The sequence below is a fragment of the Thalassophryne amazonica genome, chromosome 22 (assembly GCF_902500255.1).
Source record: "Thalassophryne amazonica chromosome 22, fThaAma1.1, whole genome shotgun sequence".
Taxonomy (NCBI): Eukaryota; Metazoa; Chordata; class Actinopteri; order Batrachoidiformes; family Batrachoididae; genus Thalassophryne; species Thalassophryne amazonica.
Genome location: NC_047124.1, coordinates 20,431,977 through 20,453,855, shown reverse-complemented (window position 1 = coordinate 20,453,855; position 21,879 = coordinate 20,431,977). Strand labels below are relative to the sequence as shown.

The following is a 21,879-nucleotide window of genomic DNA, read 5'->3' as shown; positions in this document are numbered from 1 at the left end:
CCCTCTACCTTCATAATGAGTGGCAAAACTAGCTTTTGCTTATTTCTGCTGTAAAGTTGAGGATTTTAACATGAGATTCAACAGGGAGTGGCTTACTTTTGGAGCCAACCTCAACTGGTTATTCAAAGCAACTTTTGGTGCTTTTGCTTAGAGCTCAGTTTTAAGCATCAGAGGTTGACACTTCTTGATATCATGTATGTAACCATAATATATTCAGTTTTATTGCTGAATCTATTTCAGATCTTGATTTAGTAGAAATGTTCATTTTGAAACATTATCATCAAAACCACAAGTAGAATCGATACAATATTATTGAAGACTTTTGGATTCTCTAGCTCTAGAAGATGCGAAGTTATGGAAAAGAAATACAAGTTTTGCTGTTTCTAAAGATGAAAGTCAATATTAAAATATGATTTTGCACCATGAATCCAGTGATGAAGTCATGAAACTTCCTCGATGGTGCTTGTTCCAGACTTGTACTTATCTGTATGATTGAAAACATCAGTTGTATTTTCAGTTCACACACTAGATTTCCATCTGAGGCTGCTCTCCATCAGACTTGACTTTGCACACTGCACTGTAAGCCTCCACCGCCGCACTCTCTGTAGGTCGCCTCGCTGTCTCTTTGTTGATGTTTCAGGTTTATTGAGTTTCCAGGATCAGATGATGTCCACTTCAGAGCACACTTATATTAAACATTCAGATAGTGGATCGTTGCTCTAAAAATACATCACAGAAAACCAGTAAGTGGTTCAAGAGTTGTTGTCGGTCTCCGTGTGTTGTGGTTTTTAAGCTAACAGCGGAGGCCACCTGTGGGTTTCCTGGGTGGTCGGAGGGAAAAATGTGTGGCTTAGACATTGTCAGGCAAACCACATGTTGTTCAGTGTACATTTGTGTTAAATGTTAGAATCCTACTTCAGTCCTTCATATGCCGCATGCTTGGGGTTGTCATTATTGCCAGTAGATTGGGCTGTCGCAAGTTCAACCGCATACACTTTGAGCATGCACCCTTCTGGACACGTGCATGATTATTCCTCTTCAAACTTAAAAGAGTGATGTTGCTTGGTTGGGGGCTGTCGGTCTAACATGGTGTCTCTCTCTCCCAGGATGGGGGGAGTCTGATGGACTCCAGTGGGGCTCTTCGGCTCCCGCTGTATACTGCCTGGCTGGAGCTCAATCAGAAGGAGGTAACCTCTCTGATCTCTAGCCTAGACCCCACCTGGTGTTTTGTAGTCCTGGTGTTTCACTTAGCCCCTACTCTGTTTCTAGTTAAGTCTAGTGGACTCACTCTTGGTAACACTGCCTCCATACTGTTAGCGCTTATCTGATCGAGGTCTAGTGTGGTCTGAACCATAGGTGCGGTTATAGTAGACTTTGCTGTGGCTTTGGTTTGGTTTTCTGGTTTTGGTTTGGCTGTAGAAGGGTTCTGGACTTGATATTAGTATGGCTTGACTTTCTTCATCTTTCATGTTGCTTCTTTCACTTTAACTTGTGTATTTTCCTATTTTCTTGCTGTACTATGCATGGCCTAATGCAGATAACAGGGTGAGATGGAAACTGATGGTTTCTGTGGTGACTATGCATGGCCTAATGGTGGCAGCACTAAGCAACTGGGCCAAACGTAATTAATTATAAAGAAGAGGATTTTATTATATTGACATTACAATTATGAAGTAGTTAAAAATGTAGACTCATTTTTACTTTGCAAGATCCAACAGGATTGGCAAAAATGCTGACATTTCATTGTAGCTACCGTTGTACAAACCACAACACAGGCAATCACACAAATCGACATAAGCAAGTCATGATTGGAGCCTATGTGTGGCACATACTTAATAAATTGCTACTGTGCTGTACTTTTCTTCGTTCACATTGTTGGAAGACACTTTATTTCTGAAGGCATTATGTTAAAACTAGCTGATTACCTGCCCCAGGACAAGCTTGATTCAGAGACTGAAATGAAAACTTCATCTTCACCAACAAAGCTATCACCTCCCACCTACCCCGGATTCTAGAGAACTGCTAGGGTGCGGCTAAAGCTGCCTCAAGAAGAGCCGTCTGCTACTACTACTACTACTAATTTGTGCTATTCTGGTGCCAACAAGGCTGATTTCTAAATTAAATACTGGTAAATTATCACTGAACGGAAATAACTTGCTAAAAATGAAGAGGTTAAAAGTTTAGAGGAAAAAGAATAGAAAAGTATGACACCATTCTTTTAGCACACTTGCTGATGGTGAAGCAGCATAAAACTGTCTCTCCACTTAACTACTACTACTACTAAAGTGCTCAATAGGAGATCGAAGTCTCGTCTGAACCCTCCGTGATATCGTGGGATTTGACCACTTACGGGGACCTCCATTTAATATATACACAACATAACTTGACACGGATAAATGGTGTACGGTTTTGTTTTTGGCTGCAATCACCAAAGCAGTTGCGAAAAGTTTTTTTTTTTTTTTTTCGGTTCCCAGTGGAGAAGAAAAGGCGAGGAGGTAGGAGATGTTGTGTCGGTAAGTGTTAGCCTACACAGCTAACCAGAGTAGCTCCGTTCTCTCGCCTGCAAAACCGCCTCGACACATTTGTGCTCCGGATCATAAACAAACCGCAATACATGTCCACTTTCCCACCACATTGTCGCTTTTTATTTGCATTTTCACTTTGTTTGTGTGGAATTTGCCTAAAACCCCACTGAAAATGCCGTGGTTTGTACCCTGGAAGTAGAGAAATTATGTCATATGCGTCATATTTTACCCCTTTAGTGCCTGCCCCCAAACGAGACTGCGCTGGCCTATAGCCTATGTCAATCCCATATGCCAAAGTATATATGTGCCAAGTTTGGCGCTATTCTGACATACCATTTGGACAGGAGAGGGACATACACACATACAGTTGTCTCTTAATATATAGATGTACATCAAAATAGATACGTACATTAAATGATGAACCAGCAATAATGTAAACATGAAGGTATTCCACTACATATGGTATAAATAAAGAATATAAGCATCAGAGACACTCACATAGCATATTGAAAAGGTAGTCATGGACTTCTGGTCACTGAAAATGAGGCCACTGTCCTTGTACCTAGCTTGTATGGGCAAGTAGCCTAAATTGTGGCTACTTATTCTTTCTAACTTGAAAAAATGATAAGCAAGAAGCCTTTCCTGATCCTTAAAGAATATTATTTCTTGGTTACAATCCACATGGGTTGTTCAGTAGCATGAAATCAATCAGACAAAAGCAGAAAGCAATTCTTATATAGTTTGTATTACAAGCAAAATGGCCGCCGCCTGGTTGCTAAGCGTGGCACGTTATTGTGATGTCCCCTCAGCTCGCTCAAAAGATATATTCAGTCAGCAACATCGTTATAAATGTTAATTAGTAATCAAATTAAGAGTTCAGTGTTTACCATTTTCTTTTGATACTGAGCTCTAGCAGCCTGTGGCTAAGCTACATGCTACAAACAGAGAGGTTGGCTGAGGTACACATGCAGATCTGTGTGTGTGTGTGTGTGTGGGCCGCGGACGAGGCTTCTACCCTGGCGGTGTGACATGATTTGTCTTTGTGTCAGCATATTATACGTTGTGATTAATGCCTTTTACTTGTGCTGAGCTGTGCGTACATGTCCTATCATTTTTCTGAAGGGATCAAAAGATACAGATTGTGCCCGTGGGCGCTTTTGGACGCTTTTGTGACAGTGAAGATTTTCTTCGATCACATGCTGTTTATTGCGTCACTGCTGCTTGTCTCTGGCTTTGCTTTAGTCATTTAGTCGACCTGTATTGCTTTCTGTGTACCTATGATCTTTTACATCTATAAGTGCGTTTTTCTTCTTCTTTAATGTTGATTCAGCGGCGTGCTCCAAAAATGACACAGGAACAGTCTGCTGCTCACCTGTCTGCTCTCGTTATCTTCCACCACTGAAGGCTGGTCGGGTGAAACAAACATGTCTGTGCCTCCACAGGGAGACAGACAGGTGAACGTAGGCAGACACCCACTGTGCTGTGTTTTCCTTGGCAACAGCGTGGCAAGCAACGATTCCTTCAGACAGCATTACCAACACTCAGAATTAGGCGTCAAACACATCTCATGTAATGAACGTGGACGGCAAATCTCTACGTTCCCACGCTTTGGTTCAGACTGTAATAGGTTTTGATGGGTTTTAATTCTAGATTTCATCCTTAATCGTCGCTTCTTTTGCACTAAAAAGCCATCAGTGTAGGGCTGAATGATTAGTCGAGTAATTTAAATAATTCGATTACAAAAAATGTTTGAGGCAAATTCTGTGCCTTGAAGCTTCGTTTAACGTTGTAGTACATATGCCAGGCCTGTGTGTAGCGCTGTATCGTCCCCAGAAAAACAAACAGAAGAAGACTAGAGCATGCATAAGCCGCGTAAGTGCTAATCAAATTAGCACAATAGCTACAGTTTTCCAACGTGACACAGAGTGAAATAAAGCCTTTCAGGAGAAAAACGGTGCACGCTGACCATCTGAAATAGCTTACTGTGCATTTAAAGCGAAGCAGTGTGTTTGTCTTTTTTGTCCGCTGCCTATAAAATCAATCACGGTTTAATGCATTTTGACTATGGTAACTGTTGTAATGTAATATAGCCTGTAGATGTGCTGGACAACTGCGCTACTACCTCAAGCATAGGTTTTCGTAAGAGCGGATTTGACGCTCAAATGGGGCGGCTTCAAATGGCAGCCTGACTCCACCTAACTCTCAGCCAACCCATAAAAGGGCAAAGAGATGAGGCGTGGTCAATCCCGGTGTGACCTTGGCAGGACAAATGAAGATCGAATACCTCCACCCCAAAAACTGCAGTTACCAAGCAAATTATGCTAAGCTAACTGTGGTGCGGGTGTTTAACACATTTTTTTGTGGACTGGGTGGTGGTTTTCATAACATGTGGCTTGGGTGTGGATACTAAAAAGTGTAACCAGAATACTGCCTCAGTGGACCTAAGCTACCAGCTACTTGCTAATTCATGCTAATCTGGTGCTAACAGGGCTGACTTATAAATTAAGTATTAGTAAATTATCACTGAATGGAAATAACAACTTCTTTGATGGTAAATTAGTACAATTAACCGCTCAGCAAACCACATTATCTGAGATAGATATTTGTTATGAAATGCTCAGAAAGGACAAACAATCAACTTGACTGGCTCAAGTTTACAGCAGCTAGCATGCCCTGCTAGCAGTCAGCGCCCTCTATGGCCCCAAAAAGTGATGAGGTTTTTGTTTAGTACTGCTCATTAGTAGTCAGTTATTCCGGTACGACTTTCAAAAATTTTAAAATTGATTGAAAACGTCTTTTGACTACTTCCTGTTTACACCACAGCAGATCCGGTACGGACTAGTACGAGTTTTGAAGCGATCACATCTGTTGAAGTTTTATACGCCGATGATGTGTGTGTGTGTGTGTGTGTGTGTGTGTGTGTGTGTGTGTGTGTGTGTGTGTGTGTGTGTGTGTGTGTGTGTGTGTGTGTGTGTGTGTCAGTGACTGAGTTGCCAGATGTGCTCACAAGTATGTCTCATTGAAGAATGAAGATAAATCTGTCACTACAGACTTCCGTCCAACATGTCTGCCTCTACATCTCTCTCTGTCTTCTGTGTCTCTCTGCTTTCTTCCTTGCTCCCCTGCTGTGGTGTAAAAGAGTGTGTCACGAGTAAAAAAGACATTTCACACACCTCACCTAGCATGACCTAAACCTCTTATTAAGCAGTGGTATTTGGGGCGGATAGAAAACCGGCATGTAAAAAAAATGTAGATGAAGGACAGAAACAAAGGAAGAGTTAGTGATTTAAAGAGAAAGAGACATCTGAAGTTTATAACCACCATAAACCGCTGTCTCTTCCTCCCTCTGTCTCCAACCGTTTGCCTTATCTGTAATTTAAATCCTATCAAGTGCTGTTTATTGCATTTGCTGCCAAACACTGGCATCACTTTAGCAAGCCTTAATTGTGACAGCCTGATTTATTTCTTGTTATGCCAAAAACTGTACTCATGACTTATCAAGTGATTAAATCCAACCTTTTACGCCTTTGCAGATTATGTGCCCTGTATATGTAGCCAAGTGGAGTTGGACACACTCAAAAGGACTTCTGCATTGCGCTTTAGGCCATGCACCATAGATATTTAGTGTTTTATACCTACTGTTTTATCCAACATTGCTGAGAACTTGTATAGTCATCTCTAGAGTGACCATTTAATTTCAGGTCTCTTGGTAACTTTCTAAGAATTGAGTCCTCTACTTGTACATGGACCATGAGGAACACTGGGCTGATGCTTATCCCAGACACGTAGCGTGAACCAGTTGGATGTCTATGACTCCATCTAGATGGGACGCCAATCCACCACAGGTTGCTTCTCCCATCCAAGGCCAGGACCCAGTTACAAGTGGGTGGGTTCGTGCAGTGCAGATAAAGTGTTGTATCCAAGGACATAGATGGGTAGCATGAAGCACATACCTGGAATCGGACCCTGGTTTATATATTAGCAGTCCAACTCCAAACCTACAGATCCACCTGTGACTAACTTGACTATCCAGGAGCCTTACAGTTGTGGAGATGATGTCTACATAAACTCTGACATGTGCCACGGAGACACAACACAGTAGAAATTCAAATTTGTTGACCTTGGTCCACACAAACATGTTGACCATTGGACATTCAGCCATTGAGTGTTGATTTGTCACAAGTATTGGCTGCTCTTCATGACACAACTCCAGTTGTACATGAAGAATGGGTCATTTTGAACTAGGGACATTCTTGTTGGGAGGCAAGAGTGTCTGGAATAATGTTGTTGTGTTAATGTCATGGCTCATGCTAGCAATGTCTAGAAATGGGTGCAAAGCAGAAGAAAACATTGTGGCCACAGAAAGTATATGAACATACCGTCACAAGGTAAATCCGAGAGTTGTCTTGTGGCAACTAGTGGCCATATTTGCAAATATATAGAGAAACATTCCCTAGCTCTTCTAGGCAGGATAGTTACCTTTACCTCAGTTGTTGTTACATTTGTTTTTGTACTTAAAACCTACAAGCCAACAATAGGAGGTGTCTGTCTGATAGATAGAAGTGTGATGAGACAAGTTCAACAGCGGTAACGTATAGTCTTGAACACAGGACATCATAGGCTTATGTAAAGCCTCTGGGAACGGTGTGCATGATTGAACAATTCACACTTCTCGGTTTACACGGCCACGGGGCATGTGAGGTAATGTGGACATGACAGGCTGCTATCGCCAGAAAAAGGTGGGACACACTAGCCAGCGCGTGACGGTGCCAAAAATGTACCTTTTGTTATATTTACATACATGATAGTGATGATGCCGATGTTTTTTTTTTTCCAAAAGTAGAATATTATTTACAGCCAATGTTCCACTTGAAGAGTATCCTCAGCATCCCCCATTCTAGACCAATGTACTTATCATGCGTAAACGCATTACAGTCATCCAACAAACGCGAGCCACAAACACTAAGACATACAATCGGCATGGACCGTTCCCATCATTACACCCACTACACGTGCATAGCACATATTTTCCCGTCATTAGCTGCACATTTTTGACAATACTTAAGGTGTTTTTCTGACTAAGCTCTTGTACTATGCTTTTCATGTAACTCAATCCGCACAGCAAGACTCTTTATCCCGACCGCGGGGCTGGTTGAGTTGTCATGTCAGCTCTGACAGGCAGCCCTGTGGTGATAAAGGTGTCAGTCTGTGTGCCGTGTTGCAGAGAGAAATTTGGAGGCATATATGTGATTTACGTTTTTGTGTGTCGGTCAGCGGCCATTCAGTGTTGCCAACTTGGCAACTTTCTCGCTAAATCTGGCAACTTTCCAAACCCTCTTGATGATTTATTTTCTCAAAAGCGACTAGCGACAAATTTAGCTACCAGACTCTTAAATCCTACTCCTACTTACCTCCTTTGCTGCACTGTGACTAATTAGTCTCCAGACTTTGAGGATCCCTCTCCTTGAGAAGTTATGTTATTTTGAGAATAACGGCCAATTTTAATGGCAAAATAAATCAACAAACTAAGAATCAAATTTTTCGTACTTCTAAATATTTTTACTCATTTTTACTCACTTTTTGGTTTGTCCCACAGTGTTTTTTTTCCCAACAAATACATTAACAACAAGCAAACAAAGGACAAGGCCACAATAACATTCACAGTATTATCATTATGAATAGAAAGAGACAGAAAAAAATAAATTATACAATAACAAAAGTAAAGGCATTCTTTAACATTAATTCTCTTCAAAAAAAAATTCCTTATAGAACATGGCAGTTTTATGACATTTGGGAGAGTCTATAAGCTTAATACTGCTTATATATTGTTCAGATTCAGCCAGAAGTCCGTGTAACTTCCTTTTCAATACGATGCATTTATGAATATGGAATTTACCAAACAATATTAGAAGGTTGATAATGTATTCAATGGTCTCTCCCACAATGTTTTTTCTCCAAACATCTGTTATGATGTTATACTATGCAAATAATATGCAAATTAGATGATGGCTTCATCTAGCGACTTCTAGCGACTTTTAGGACAGCCAACAGCTACTTTTCTTACTGAGGAGTTGGCAACACTGCGGCCATTAAGCCAATCTGCTTGTGTCTTAAATGGTACATGGACTGCATTTATATAGCACTTTTCCATGTGCATCAGACGCCCAAAGTGCTTTACAATAATGTGTCACATTCACCCTGATGTGAGGGTGCTGCCATACAAGGTGCTCACTATACACCGGGAGCAACTAGGGGATTAAGGACCTTGCCCAAGGGTTGATTTTACAGTCAGGCTGGGATTTGAACAGAAGATCCTCTGGTCTCAACCCCAACGTTTTAACCAGTAGACCATCACCTTCCCTTCTGCGCTGTTTGCTGTTGCCGTGGCTACAGCAAGCCTCTAGTCCCACGAGAGGGAATCTTTGCCTCCTCAGAGACGGACTGAGGATAAATAAAAGTCTCTCACAAGCTCCTCTAAATGGCAGACAAGTACCCCTTAAAATGAGGCGCCAGGATGCAGCAGAATCTATGTACAATAGTACCAGGCAGTTACATAGCTAACAGACACATTTAGCTAGCTGACCATGACTCAGCTTTTTCTCTGTAGTTTTAACAATTGCATTCAAGGTAGAAGTTTGATAGTCATTTATAAATTAGGAAGAACTTGAAACAGCCTTATGTGACTCCTTTCTAAAAGTTTTATGTTTATGTTTGCTGTATTTATGAGTTTAATCAGTGACAGTTTTTAAGGTTTGTTACAGTGACCAAACTGGATCTATGTTTCTGCTGTAGTGGTGGAGATGAGGATTTTAAGCAGGAATGGGGACTTACTCCACCTGTTGTATTTTGTTGTGAGGCTGGAAAATGAAAGAAAAATGAAGCGGAATCAGTGGTTGCTTCTTTGTACAATTTCAATTTATTTCATTTATGTAGCGCCAAATCACAACAAAGCTGCCTCAAGGTGCGTCACACAAGTAAGGTCTAACCTTACCAACCCCTAGAGCAAGCACACAGGCAACAGTGGTAAGGAAAGACTCCCTCTGATGATTTGAGGAAGAAGCCTCAAGCAGACCAGATTCAAAGGGGTGATCCTCTGCTTGGGCCGTGCTACCGACACAATAATACAAATATACAGGAAATTTTGGAAGTCCATGCTGGTGTACAGGATGGGAGGCTTGGAGAAGAAGATAACCACTCCCACTTCGGGATGGAGCTGCACCTCAAACAGAGAGAAAAAACAGAGAATCAGGCGGGAGAAAGACAACAAATAAGGTATAATTTGTCAGCGTTAAGAAACAAGAAAAACAGAAGAAATGCTAAGGTGATCGCTGATCACTAGCCCCAAGCTTCACTAAAAGCCCCAGACTTTAGATAAAGTTGAGGCCGCGTACACTGACTACTGCTTGCTAGAGCAGGCTAGCGAGTTTGGTAGCCCTCATTTTTGAGATCTGGGATATGTATTACAGGTAAGGGAGCCTAAGAACCTGTTGCCAAAGAATCAAAAATGAGAAGACAAGCAAAATCGTGCTTGGTGACAGCATTATACAATTGGCACCCTCACCACTAGGTGACACTAAATCCTACACACTGTTGCTTTAAAGTGTATATAGCTCTGACACTGTTATTATTATTTTTATATCTCCATCTTTACAGGAGATCTTCTTTGGACTTCAGTTAAATTGATTTTAAAAAATGGTTTAAGATGAAGAACTCTTCAGGAATTGAGTATCAGTGGCTGTGATTGGAGAGACTTTGCCTGTGATGGCTGACTGTCAAAATATCACAACATTTGGGGAATAATGGAATAATCCTGCTAAGTTTCCAGTAAAGTGATGATGGTGAGGGACTTAAACCCCTCAAACACTGATGGTCTCCTTTCCCAATATCACCACATCTTCAAACCACTCTGCTGAACTTTGGTCGCGAGTTAGATTTCACAGAAACAAATGCGATTTGGTGGCCTGATTTACAAAGCTGATTTTCTCAGCCTGGAGCTTTTATGCAGGAATTAGCCTACTTTGTAATCAGTAGGTGCAAACCAGCATACAATGGGACTTTTGTCATTCCTGTGTACTTCCAGTTTAAGTCGGGTAAAGTCAGACGTTGTTTATCCGGTGCCAACCCGCACTGACTGAACCAGTACCAAAGCTGCTGTCAGAGCCAAGTTTCTCACATCAGCTAAAAAAAGTAGGGAGTTAAGACATCAGGATTTAAATATTTTGCCGTAAAGTCTATGTGATGTCCACTCTATATATTGTAGTTCTATAATCAGGTCCGACCCATCTGTTTTAGATACGGCAAACATTTTCTCATTCGTAAATGCTAATGAGTACTTCATTTGTTTGCAGCCAAACGTCGGGCGTCTTGGCATTCCCCATGGACCATCAGGAGAAAAGGTGGCTGTGGTTGCTGTGGACGACTGTGACATTTCCATGGCAATACGCTTTGGAAAGCAGATTGGAAACTACTCCTGCTCTGCCCAGGGCACTCAGACCGGACAGAAGAAGTAAAGTGGAATCTCTCTCTTTATCTCTCCAACCCCGTCAAACACTCAAGCTCCAAAAAAAAAAATATATATATATATGATATAAATGCATGAGATGTTTTAGGTTTTTTGTTTTGTTTTGTTTTTTTGCATCGTTTACAGAGATAGCATGCTGCAACACATCTAGTATGCAGAGGGTGGGAATAGATAGCAAGCTTCAAAGAGGATCTAATGAGGTTGCATTCCTTCGGCAACTTGTTGCACAGGTCATAAAAGCTGAGGATACTGAAACTCTGTCACCGTTTTCTCATATTGTTGGTTAACAGTGTGTAAAACACAAATATTCACTTGTCCAACTTTTTAACGCAGGTTTTCTGAGTTGGTCATCTCGTCGGGATCAAAGATCAGAACAGGAATTTCCAATTATTAAAAAAAAAGTTCAACACAATCAGATAGAAAATTGGTGTCTGTTGCATAACTTGAGCCCATATTCTGTTCTCTAGCCTCAGTGGTTAGCCGGGTTGTAAAAATACATCAGTCGAGATCGATGTATCGATTCAACTGATGCAAACTGATGCAAAACGAAAACCTCAATCCCCGTCATCACGCCTTTATTTGAAAAGTCTTATAGTATGTTTGCATCACCATTTCTGTCCATCAACACTTCTTTCCTAAACATGTGGACTGTGGTAAAACTCAATCAATACCAGCTTATGATATCACATTTTATATAACGGATGAGTGGATCCTTGTCATTCGATTGGGGCTTTGTATGTCACGTGACATGGATTAGTCATCCCATTTGTGTTGCGTTGTGTTGCATTTAGTGTGCAAATATGGTTCCATTTACCGTGCAAATTTGGTTCCATACGTTTTGTACCATTGCATGCTGTGAACCCCGTCCACACACACACACACACACACTAGCGGGGGTGGCATTTAGCTAAACATGGCAGAGTTTGTTTTGTTGACAGACGACAATTTTAATGAGCTAATTGACGATCTAACACACACACACACACACAAAAAAATCCACTACGCCGTAAACTGTAGTGCCATCAGGAGGCATGAAGAGCTGTTAGGATGAAAACCTGGACAAATTTCACAAAGTCTTTTTTATTTTTATTTATTTATTTATTTGAAAGTATCACGGACTACATCATCAGAATTATTTTTGAACTATTTAACTGTTTTTTTTTTTTTTTCAATTTGACTGAGAACAATTTTGGACTCCTATTTAAAGATCATGTTGGATTGCTGATGTCAAAGCACTAGTGATGCAACAAAATGTGAGTCCCTTTTCTGTTTAAAAATTAATATAATATCAAATGACAAGGATCTATTTTAGCCGTTATATAAAACAAATCACATCGGGGCGAATGTGAGGCATTATTGTAAAGCGCTTTGAGCGTCTGATGCAGATGGAAAAGTGCTATATAAATGCAGTCCAATTTAACAAATAATGAATGTTTTTACATTTGTCTCATTGAATGGAACATTCCATCTTTCATCTAATGAAATATTCATACCATTGAACTCATAAACATTCATTATTTGTATAACATTGAACTGAACTGAACTGAATCATGACAGACTTTTTGATATCACCAAATATTGTATTGTTGGCCAAAGAATCCATGTAATATCGTATTGTGATGAAATTACACAGGTGTTTCTGGTCCTTTCCAAATTTACAAATATTCAATGGCTTTAAATCAAGATTTTAAATTTTTGAATAATTTAAGCCCAAAAGATGGTTTTGAATCGCAGTTGTTCCCAAGATCTGAGTACTGGGTGGGTTCAGTTTTATTTAATAAAATTTATTTAAATAAACAAAATATTTGCCCTACTTGTTCCCAACTCAGGCTTCAGAGCTTTTGGTTGTTTAGTGTGTGTGTTTTCAGCCCTGCGTCACGTTAAGCCTGTAAAAGATGTTTGGTCTTTGATGTTGAGTATTCACGGCTCACACCGTAAGAGGCTTCCTGTATGACCTACTATTCGTAAACTGACTCTTTAGTTACATCGCTATGAGTCTTGTGACAGAGGGTAAAGTGCGGTCATTACAGGGGATGTGGGAAACCTTGAAAAAGTATCCAAAAATTTAAATCAAAATACACTGAACAAAAATATAAACTCAACACTTTTGTTTTTGTTTGCATTTTTCATGAGCTGAATTCAAAGATCTAAAAATCTCATTTTCTATGTACACAAAAGACCTATTTTTCTCAAATATTGTTCGCCAATCTGTCTAAATCACTTCTCCTTTGCTGAGATAATCCATCCCATCTCACAGGTGTGGCATATCAAGATGCTGATGAGACAGCATGATTATTGCACAAGTGTGCCTTAGGCTGGCCACAATAAAAGGCCACTCTGAAATGTTCCGTTTTATCACACAGCAGAATGCCACAGATGTCACAAGTTTTGAGGGAGAGTGCAATTGGCATGCTGACTGCAGGAATGGAGAAGTGCTCACAGATTTATGAACAGTATTTGAGAGAAAACGGTCTTTTGTGTATATAGAAAATGTTTTAGATCTTTGAGTTCAGATCATGGAAAATGGGAGCAAAAACAAACGTGTTGCGCTTATAGTTTTGTTCAGTGTATATTTATTTAGAGTCAGCGTTAATTCATGCTTGTGTTCTTATTGGACTAAATCTGATGTTATTTTCTCCCTACTTTTTTTATTTGCTCTGACATTGTGTCATTGTGTCCTGTGTAGGTCACTGGACTTAACCGGACCGCTGTTGCTCGGCGGGGTTCCGAACCTGCCTGAGGACTTCCCGGTCAGGAACAGAGACTTCGTGGGCTGCATGAGAAACCTCAGCATCGACAGCAAGTCTGTCGACATGGCTAGCTACATCGCCAACAATGGCACCACTGCAGGTTAGCGTAGTCATCAATTCATATTTAAGGCCTTTAAATCTTTACATTTGGCACTAGCAAAACAAAACAAGAAAACAAAAACCCTTATTTATGGAAGTCATACTTTCAAATTATGACTTTTAATTTATATTTAATGTTTTTCAACATTGTCAAAAAGTGCAAGTCATGAAACGGCTAACATGGCTAGTTTGAGAGGGATGCTAAATGCAAAATTCAACCAAGAATAGAAACGTAATTGCTCTTAGATTATTTTTTTTTAATGGGACACACCTTCAAAACTGTTTGACTATTTATCAAAATACTTCACCACGTGGCATTGAGTTTATTTTGAAAGTAGAACTCAGTTTTTTTCCTCATGAAATTACAACTTTATTTTCGTAATATTACAAGTTTTTTTCTAATAAATTAATTTATTAATATTACAGTTTTTTCTCGTAATATTCCGACTTTATTCTCGTAATATTATGACTTTATTCTCGTAATATTATGAGTTTTTTCTCATAAAATTACAGCTTTATTCTCATAATATTCCAAGTTTTTTTCCTCATAATATTCCGAATTTATTCTCGTAATATGAGTTTTTTCTAATAAAATTATGACTTTCTCGTAATATTACAATTTTTTTCTCATAATATTATGACTTTATTCTCATAATATTATGGCTGTATTCTCGTAATATTCTGAGTTTTTTTCTCATAAAATTACAACTTTATTCTCGTAATGTTCCGAGTTTTTTTCCTCGTAATATTCTGAATTTATTCTTGTAATACTGTGAGTTTTTTTCCTCATAAAATTACAACTTTATTCTCGTAATATTATGAGTTTTTTTCTCATAAAATTACAATTTTATTCTTGTAATATTACGACTTTAGTCTCAAAGTCTAAAAAAAACCTCAGTGTGGCCCTAAAATGCCGTCATAGAAGGGAGTTTCTAAACCAGAACAAGAATATTTTCTGGCTTTTTTGGGGGGGGGGGATTCTGAATTTTTCATAATTTACACAGCCAGTAAATAATTGCAGACATGCAACTTATGCGGTATTGTATGAATAAATCTGGAGTTGCAAAGAAGTTTGTGAGGGTGGTGCAGGATCTGTAAGAGGACAGTGTGTCAGTGGGGACGTACCCAATCAGAATGACAGATGCTGTCAAGGTGAAGGTTAGATTCCATGAAGAATGGAAAGGTTGGAGGATGAGATCAGAGAGGAGTCTGCACAGAGTGCAATATTTGAAGATGTCATCGCGATCTGAGTAGCGAGCAGATTTGAGGTGCAGGTATGCTCTGGAGAGAAGGGGAATGAAAGTCAGGAGCAGCAAGACAGAATGCGTGTTTATGGATGAGAGGTACTAATTTCTAATTGCATTTTTTTGGTCTCAAGGTTGTCCAGCAAAGCAGAACTTCTGCACAAATAATTTGTGTCAGAATGGAGGAGTGTGTGTCAGCAAGTGGAACACGTACAACTGTGACTGCCCAACTGGATACGGTGGCAAAAACTGTGACCAAGGTAAGAACGGATTATGAATGATTAATAAAACAGCCGTGTAAAAGTTGCCGCTTGCCATCAGTGTTGGTATTTCAATTCCCGCAGTTCTGAGTAATCACGCGTCTCATGTTCTTCTAACATAAGGAGAGAACTTTGATTTCCTCCTCCAGGGAGAGGTCCAAACCTACGTGAAAAGGCGCAAAAATGTCTCCTTTCCTTGTCCTCTTATGAGGTCGCCTCCGATCCGGTGCCAGGTCTCAGATCAAGTATCTGAACTGGGCCGGGATCACAGCAAGCCGGGGATCGTGTTTTTGTCTCCTGTGCCGCCCGTTGACACATTTGGTTTGAGGCTACTGACAAACGAGAAAACTGAGTATCACCGTTTCACGTTGCCAGATTCTTCCACTCCAGACAAAAGGAAAAAAAAAAAAAAAAAAACTTGGATGTGCCGTATCAGACTTTTGTTCTCCTCGTTATTTGGTCAAGGCATGTTATGAGTCGTATTGCAACAGGGACCGGCGTAATCGCAGCATGCGCTGTAAAACTCAGCCGCGCACTGTAGCTGCTTGTTATGACAAGCAGACCTGAAGTTTGAATCTGTGGCTTGAAACAAGCCGCTCCTGTAAACGGGCGAGCGTGGCAGATGAAAGTGACAGAGTTGTTGATATATAAACTGCAGGCTGCTCAGAGGCATGAACCTGTCAGATGAACATGGAGAAGAACTTCTCCATGTTTGGTGGGTTTAAAGATGGCCAGATCTGCTTAGATATAGTTGACACTTGATGCTTACACCATCAATACAAAATGGGTAGTCAAATGAATATTTTAGCATTGCTTCATGCATGTATTTGCATATAAATGAGGATGAAGCGATTTTGTTTTCTAAATTACATGGCAGACACTTGATGCTTACACCATGGGTACTAATTTGAAATTATATTAGACACATATGTACCTCCTGGATATTAAATTTGCTGATTGCATTTTAAGGTTGTTTGGTGCTTGCACTTTCATGATTATAAGGATTCAAGGATTTTTTTATAGGTGCAGGGGTGGGGTTGTGAGCAGAATAAGTCAATAATAGTGCAGTGTTGGCACTTGACACTTACCACATAGATAGTCCACTGTGTGGGTTGTTCTGCACATATATCTGCATATTAACAACGTAGAAGCTTTTTTTAGGATTAGTGGACTCTAGGGCTAGTGGAACCTAGGACTAGTGGAACCTAAGACTAGTAGACCCTCCCCAAAACTTTTATAAGGCTTGTAACTCGCAAACCAGCTGTAAATCAGTGGTTAAATTTCCTGTGAGCTTTGACCTATTAGGCTTGTCGTGCTGCTTTTGTTTGTGTCTTGTCCCTGTCCAGTCATGCCGTCTCCACAGTTCTTTGATGGCCAGGCGCTGGTCTCCTGGAGAGATCTGGACATTACCGTCACTGTACCCTGGTACATGGGCCTGATGTTCCGCACCAGGCAGCCTGCCGGCACACTGATGCAGGCTAATGCTGGACGCTCTTCCACCATCAGCCTCATGGTGAGACATAGAGACACACACGCACACCAACACACAGGTGGACTTTGTCCATTTTGCCCCACCAGATGACCACCAGATATGGTTGAAAGAGAAAGTGCAGTCTTTCATCTCTTCCACCATCCAGGTGAGAGAGCAACATGTCAGGATGGAGGTGCTGCTGAGGCAGCAGCTGGTGGCATCACTGAGCTTCCTGCAGGTGCGAGTTAATGACGGGGAATGGCACCACCTGCTGGTAGAGCTGAGCAGCGTGAAGGACAATAAAGACATCAGATATATGGCGGCCGTATCCCTGGACTACGGCATGTACCAGGTACGAGGCAGCTGATGCTGGAAGGGAGGTTCAACACTTTTTTTTTGTGCAAAGGAGGTTCTTCAGTATGTTTTGTGTTCTTGAGCAGAAATCGGTGGAGATCGGAAACGACCTGCCTGGACTGAAGCTACAAACTCTCCACGTAGGTGGTTTGCCAGGAGAAGACAACCACGTCAGCAGAGGATTTACTGGTTGCATCCAGGTCAGTCTGTGCATGTGTCTCATTTGTGTCCACCAGAACACTCCTTGCCCCCCCGTCCTCACTGAGTCTGTCCTGCCATAGGGCGTGAGAATGGGGGAGACATCAACCAACGTGGCCAACATCAACATGGCTCAGGGACTGAAGATCCGCGTAGAGGACGGCTGCGACATGGCCGACCCCTGTGACTCCAACATCTGCCCTGAGAACAGCCACTGCAGCGACGACTGGAGCGCGCACACCTGCATCTGTGATCCAGGTGACACGCAATGTGGACGCTCTAAAGCACCGTCCTCACTGTCGCCAGTCAGTCATTTATCACGATTCTAGAACATGAAGTCTTGAGACGTATAGGAATGAAAGTAATAATGGAGCTTGGATATCGCGCACATTTGCATACTGTGATTGATGCTAACAGTTTACATTTGACGCTAGAGTCCAACATGAGCTTTTCACAAACGTATCGATACCGTCGTTATTTTTTTGCTGATATGAAAACCTTTATTTTACCAAATAAATAACATAGGAAAATGCTTTGGCTGTTAGAAAAGGTGTCATTTTGTAGTTTGTCCAGCAGAGGGCACTCGGACAATATTGTTCGTAATGCTGTCAAGCATGGCTGGGACTCCACCACCCCTTGTTCACATTAGCTTCAAGAGATTTCGCAATCAACTGCCCTTCGTTTTCAGTCAGAATGGGCGTTTGACAACAGACAAGCGGTTGCTATACCGCCAAGTAGGCGGGGCTAAAATACACAAGAAATCTATTTTATGCAACTACCGAGTAACGCGCAGCCCAATCTCATGATAGTTCATGATGGCATCACAAAAAGTGAGTTAACCTATTAGTTTGTGATATCAAGAAATCGTTTCATGATGGTATCGCGAAATTTAGGCTGATGTTTGTGCGCGGCAGGGGGGTGGGGGTGGCGTTGGGGGTTATAGCTAGGGTTAAAATTAGGGGTAGGGTTAAAAATCGCGAAAACTTGACCGCGTCATGAAAATCTGATGCATTTTGTGACAATACCACAAAGAAAACGTATCAGACCAGGCTGGCGACGCGACACACCGACTACCAGTCAGGTTGAGGGCAGCCTGACGTATGTTGTTTGGTTATATTTATCGTTATATACAACCCCTGGCAAAAATTATGGAATCACCGGCCTCGGAGGATGTTCATTCAGTTGTTTAATTTTGTAGAAAAAAAACAGATCACAGACATGAATCAAAACTAAAGTCATTTCAAGTGGCAACTTTCTGGCTTTAAGAAACACTATAAGAAATCAAGAAAAACAATTGTGGCAGTGTCAGTAACTGTTACTTTTTTAGACCAAGCAGAGGGAAAAAAATATGGACTCACTCAATTCTGAGGAATAAATTATGGAATCACCCTGTAAATTTTCATCCCCAAAACTAACACCTGCGTCAAATCAGATCTACTTGTTAGTCTGCATCTAAAAAGGAGTGATCACACCTTGGAGAGCTGTTGCACCAAGTGGACTGACATGAATCATGGCTCCAACATGAGAGATGTCAATTGAAACAAAGGAGAGGATTATCAAACTCTTAAAAGAGGGTAAATCATCACGCAATGTTGCAAAAGATGTTGGTTGTTCACAGTCAGCTGTGTCTAAACTCTGGACCAAATACAAACAACATGGGAAGGTTGTTAAAGGCAAACATACTGGTAGACCAAGGAAGACATCAAAGCGTCAAGACTGAAAACTTAAAGCAATATGTCTCAAAAATCAATAATGCACAACAAAACAAATGAGGAACGAATGGGAGGAAACTGGAGTCAACGTTTGTGACCGAACTGTAAGAAACCGCCTAAAGGAAATGGGATTTACATACAGAAAAGCTAAACAAAAGCCATCATTAACACCTAAACAGAAGAAAACAAGGTTACAATGAGCTAAGGAAAAGCAATCGTGGACTGTGGATGACTGGATGAAAGTTATATTCAGTGATGAATCTCGAATCTGCATTGGGCAAGGTGATGATGCTGGAACTTTTGTTTGGTGCCGTTCCAATGAGATTTATAAAGATGACTGCCTGAAGAGAACATGTAAATTTCCACAGTCATTGATGATATGGGGCTGCATGTCAGGTAAAGGCACTGGGGAGATGGCTGTCATTGTTGGCAGTTTCCTTGCTTGCGAGGATAGTGGGAAGGCCTTTTTTTTTTTAAAAGTCCGATGCGGGATGCACAAGACCTGTTACACTTGGGGCAAATGAACACTTGAGTAGGCTGGGCTTGTGCTGCTGCCCGCTCTTTCTGTCTTTGACACTTCTGGCGTGAGGCCTCACTTCTTTCTGCCTCAAACTTCAGGCTGGCGGATTTGATGCTGGAACGCCAGCTGAGTCTATCTGTAGCTAGATGCTGCCATGACTGATGCTGAATGCCTGCAAGGGAGAGCTGTTTCTTCAGCTGGTCCTTATAACGCTTTTTGGGGGCCCCTTGGTTTCGTCTCCCTTCCTTGAGCTCGCCAAAGAGAATTAATTTCGGCATGCATGTATCATCCATCCTGGCTACGTGGCTGCCCAACGAAGCTGTTGTTTGAGTATAATAGACTCCATGCTGGACAATTTGGCTCTGGTAAGGATGTCCTCATTTGAGACGTAGTCCTGCCACTTGATCCCGAAGATGTTTCGGAGACAACGCTGACGAAAGCGTTCCAGTAATCTGATCTGCTGGCGATACAGAACCCAGGTTTCAGCTCCATACAGGAGGGTAGGGACCACAATGGCTCTGTAGACCTGCACTTTTGTGGAAAGGCGCAGTGCATGATTCTGCCAGACTTTCTTAGAGAGTCGACCAAAAGAACTGCTGGCCTTGGCAAGGCGACTGTCTAGGTCCTTGGCAACAGATGCGTCGTTTGAGATAACACTACCGAGATACGTGAAGTGCTCTACTGCATTCAGGCTGGTACCCTCAATGTTGATTTGGGGTGGGGTATATGCTGTATGGGGGACCGGTTGATATAGCACTTCTGTCTTTCTCAGGCTGATGGTGAGGCCGAAGGCTCTTGCTGCTTCAGCAAAACAGTTGACAATGTGCTGCAAGGCTTGCTCCGTATGGGCGACGAGGGCGCAGTCATCTGCGAAGAGCAGCTCCATGATTAGCTGTTCTGTGATCTTAGTGTGGGACAGAAGGCGCCGCAAGTTAAACAGACTTCCGTCGGTTCTGAAGCGGATATAGATGCTGTCTGTCAAGTCTTCTTTGGCCTCACGAAGCATCATGCTGAAGAAGATGGAGAACAGAGTGGGCGCGAGGATGCAACCTTGTTTGAAGCCATTTGAGATGGGGAAGCTGCCGGACAGAGTCCCGTTGTACTTCACTTGTCCCATCTGGCCTTCATGCAGCTGGCGGATGATGGTGAGGAGCTTTGGAGGGCAGCCAAGGCGTGCAAGAATCTTCCACAAACCCTCACGACTGACCGTGTCAAAAGCCTTGGTTAGGTCTATGAAGGCTGCATAAAGGGCCATGTTCTGTTCTCTGCACTTCTCCTGGATCTGTCTCAGGACGAAGATCATGTCGGTGGTTCCCCTGTTGGCCCGAAATCCGCACTGACTCTTGGGAGTATTTTCATGCGCTATGGTAGGGGTATGCCTCTTGAGCAGCACTCGAGCCAAAATCTTACCTGCTATTGAGAGGAGTGATGCCCCGGTAATTAGAACAGTCGGACTTGTCGCCCTTGTTCTTGTACAGGGAGACAATGACCGCATCCCGAAGGTCATGTGGAACCATTTCCTTTTCTCAGCAACTGGAAAAGAGAATCTGAAGCTTGTCGAGGACTGCCTCACCTCCATTTGGTACACCTCTGCTGGGATGCCATCTGTGCCAGGAGACTTCCCTGGATTCAGCTGCGTGGTGGCCTTTCAGATCTCTTCAAGTGTTGGGGGGTCATCAAGTTCCCATTTCACCTCCACCTGGGGAATCTTCTCGATTGATGACTCTTGCACAGTGCGCTTGTCACTGAAGAGGTTTTCAAAGTGTTCTGACCAACGATGCATAATGGTTTCCTTGTCCGTCAGAAGGGTGGAGCCGTCTGAGGAGCACAGGGGTGCTTGCACTTGATGTGCTGGCCCATGGATGGTCTTAAGGGCTTCATAAAAGGAGTGCATGTCTCCGGCATCGGCATGTTGTTGTGTCTTCTCCGCAAAAGCTAGCCACCAGTCGTTCTGCAGTATGCGGAGCTTGCTTTGCAGTGTGGAGCAGGCATTTCTGTAAGCTGTCTTGGCAGAGTGGTCATCAAGTTTAGCTAAAAAAGTCTTGTGGCAAGCACGTTTCTTTTCTAGTAGTTCCTGGATCTGTGCATCAGACTCATCAAACCAGTCTTTATTTTTCCTGGCTGAGACGCCCACTACTTCTGCTGCTGTCTCCTGAAGGATGGTCTTTAATCTCATCCACTGTTGTTCAGGGTCGTCAGGCAGGCCTTCTTCTCCACCCAGTCTC

The 21,879-nt window shown here is 41.9% G+C and overlaps 1 protein-coding gene across 5 annotated transcripts in view; it reads left to right on the top strand.

The window, feature by feature from the left end:
- celsr1a (cadherin EGF LAG seven-pass G-type receptor 1a) overlaps positions 1 to 21,879 on the top strand; it is a 148,603-nt gene that overhangs the window by 82,197 nt on the left and 44,527 nt on the right. For 4 of the 5 annotated variants that reach the window (XM_034163601.1, XM_034163602.1, XM_034163598.1 and 1 more), the window contains exons 7-14: positions 1,107 to 1,187; positions 10,874 to 11,031; positions 13,733 to 13,896; positions 15,274 to 15,399; positions 16,746 to 16,912; positions 17,037 to 17,222; positions 17,311 to 17,424; positions 17,506 to 17,680. In XM_034163601.1, coding sequence (XP_034019492.1) covers positions 1,107 to 1,187; positions 10,874 to 11,031; positions 13,733 to 13,896; positions 15,274 to 15,399; positions 16,746 to 16,912; positions 17,037 to 17,222; positions 17,311 to 17,424; positions 17,506 to 17,680 — 1,171 coding nt within the window. The remainder of the gene's footprint in view (positions 1 to 1,106; positions 1,188 to 10,873; positions 11,032 to 13,732; positions 13,897 to 15,273; positions 15,400 to 16,745; positions 16,913 to 17,036; positions 17,223 to 17,310; positions 17,425 to 17,505; positions 17,681 to 21,879) is intronic. The other variant, XM_034163603.1, reaches the window with a different exon arrangement.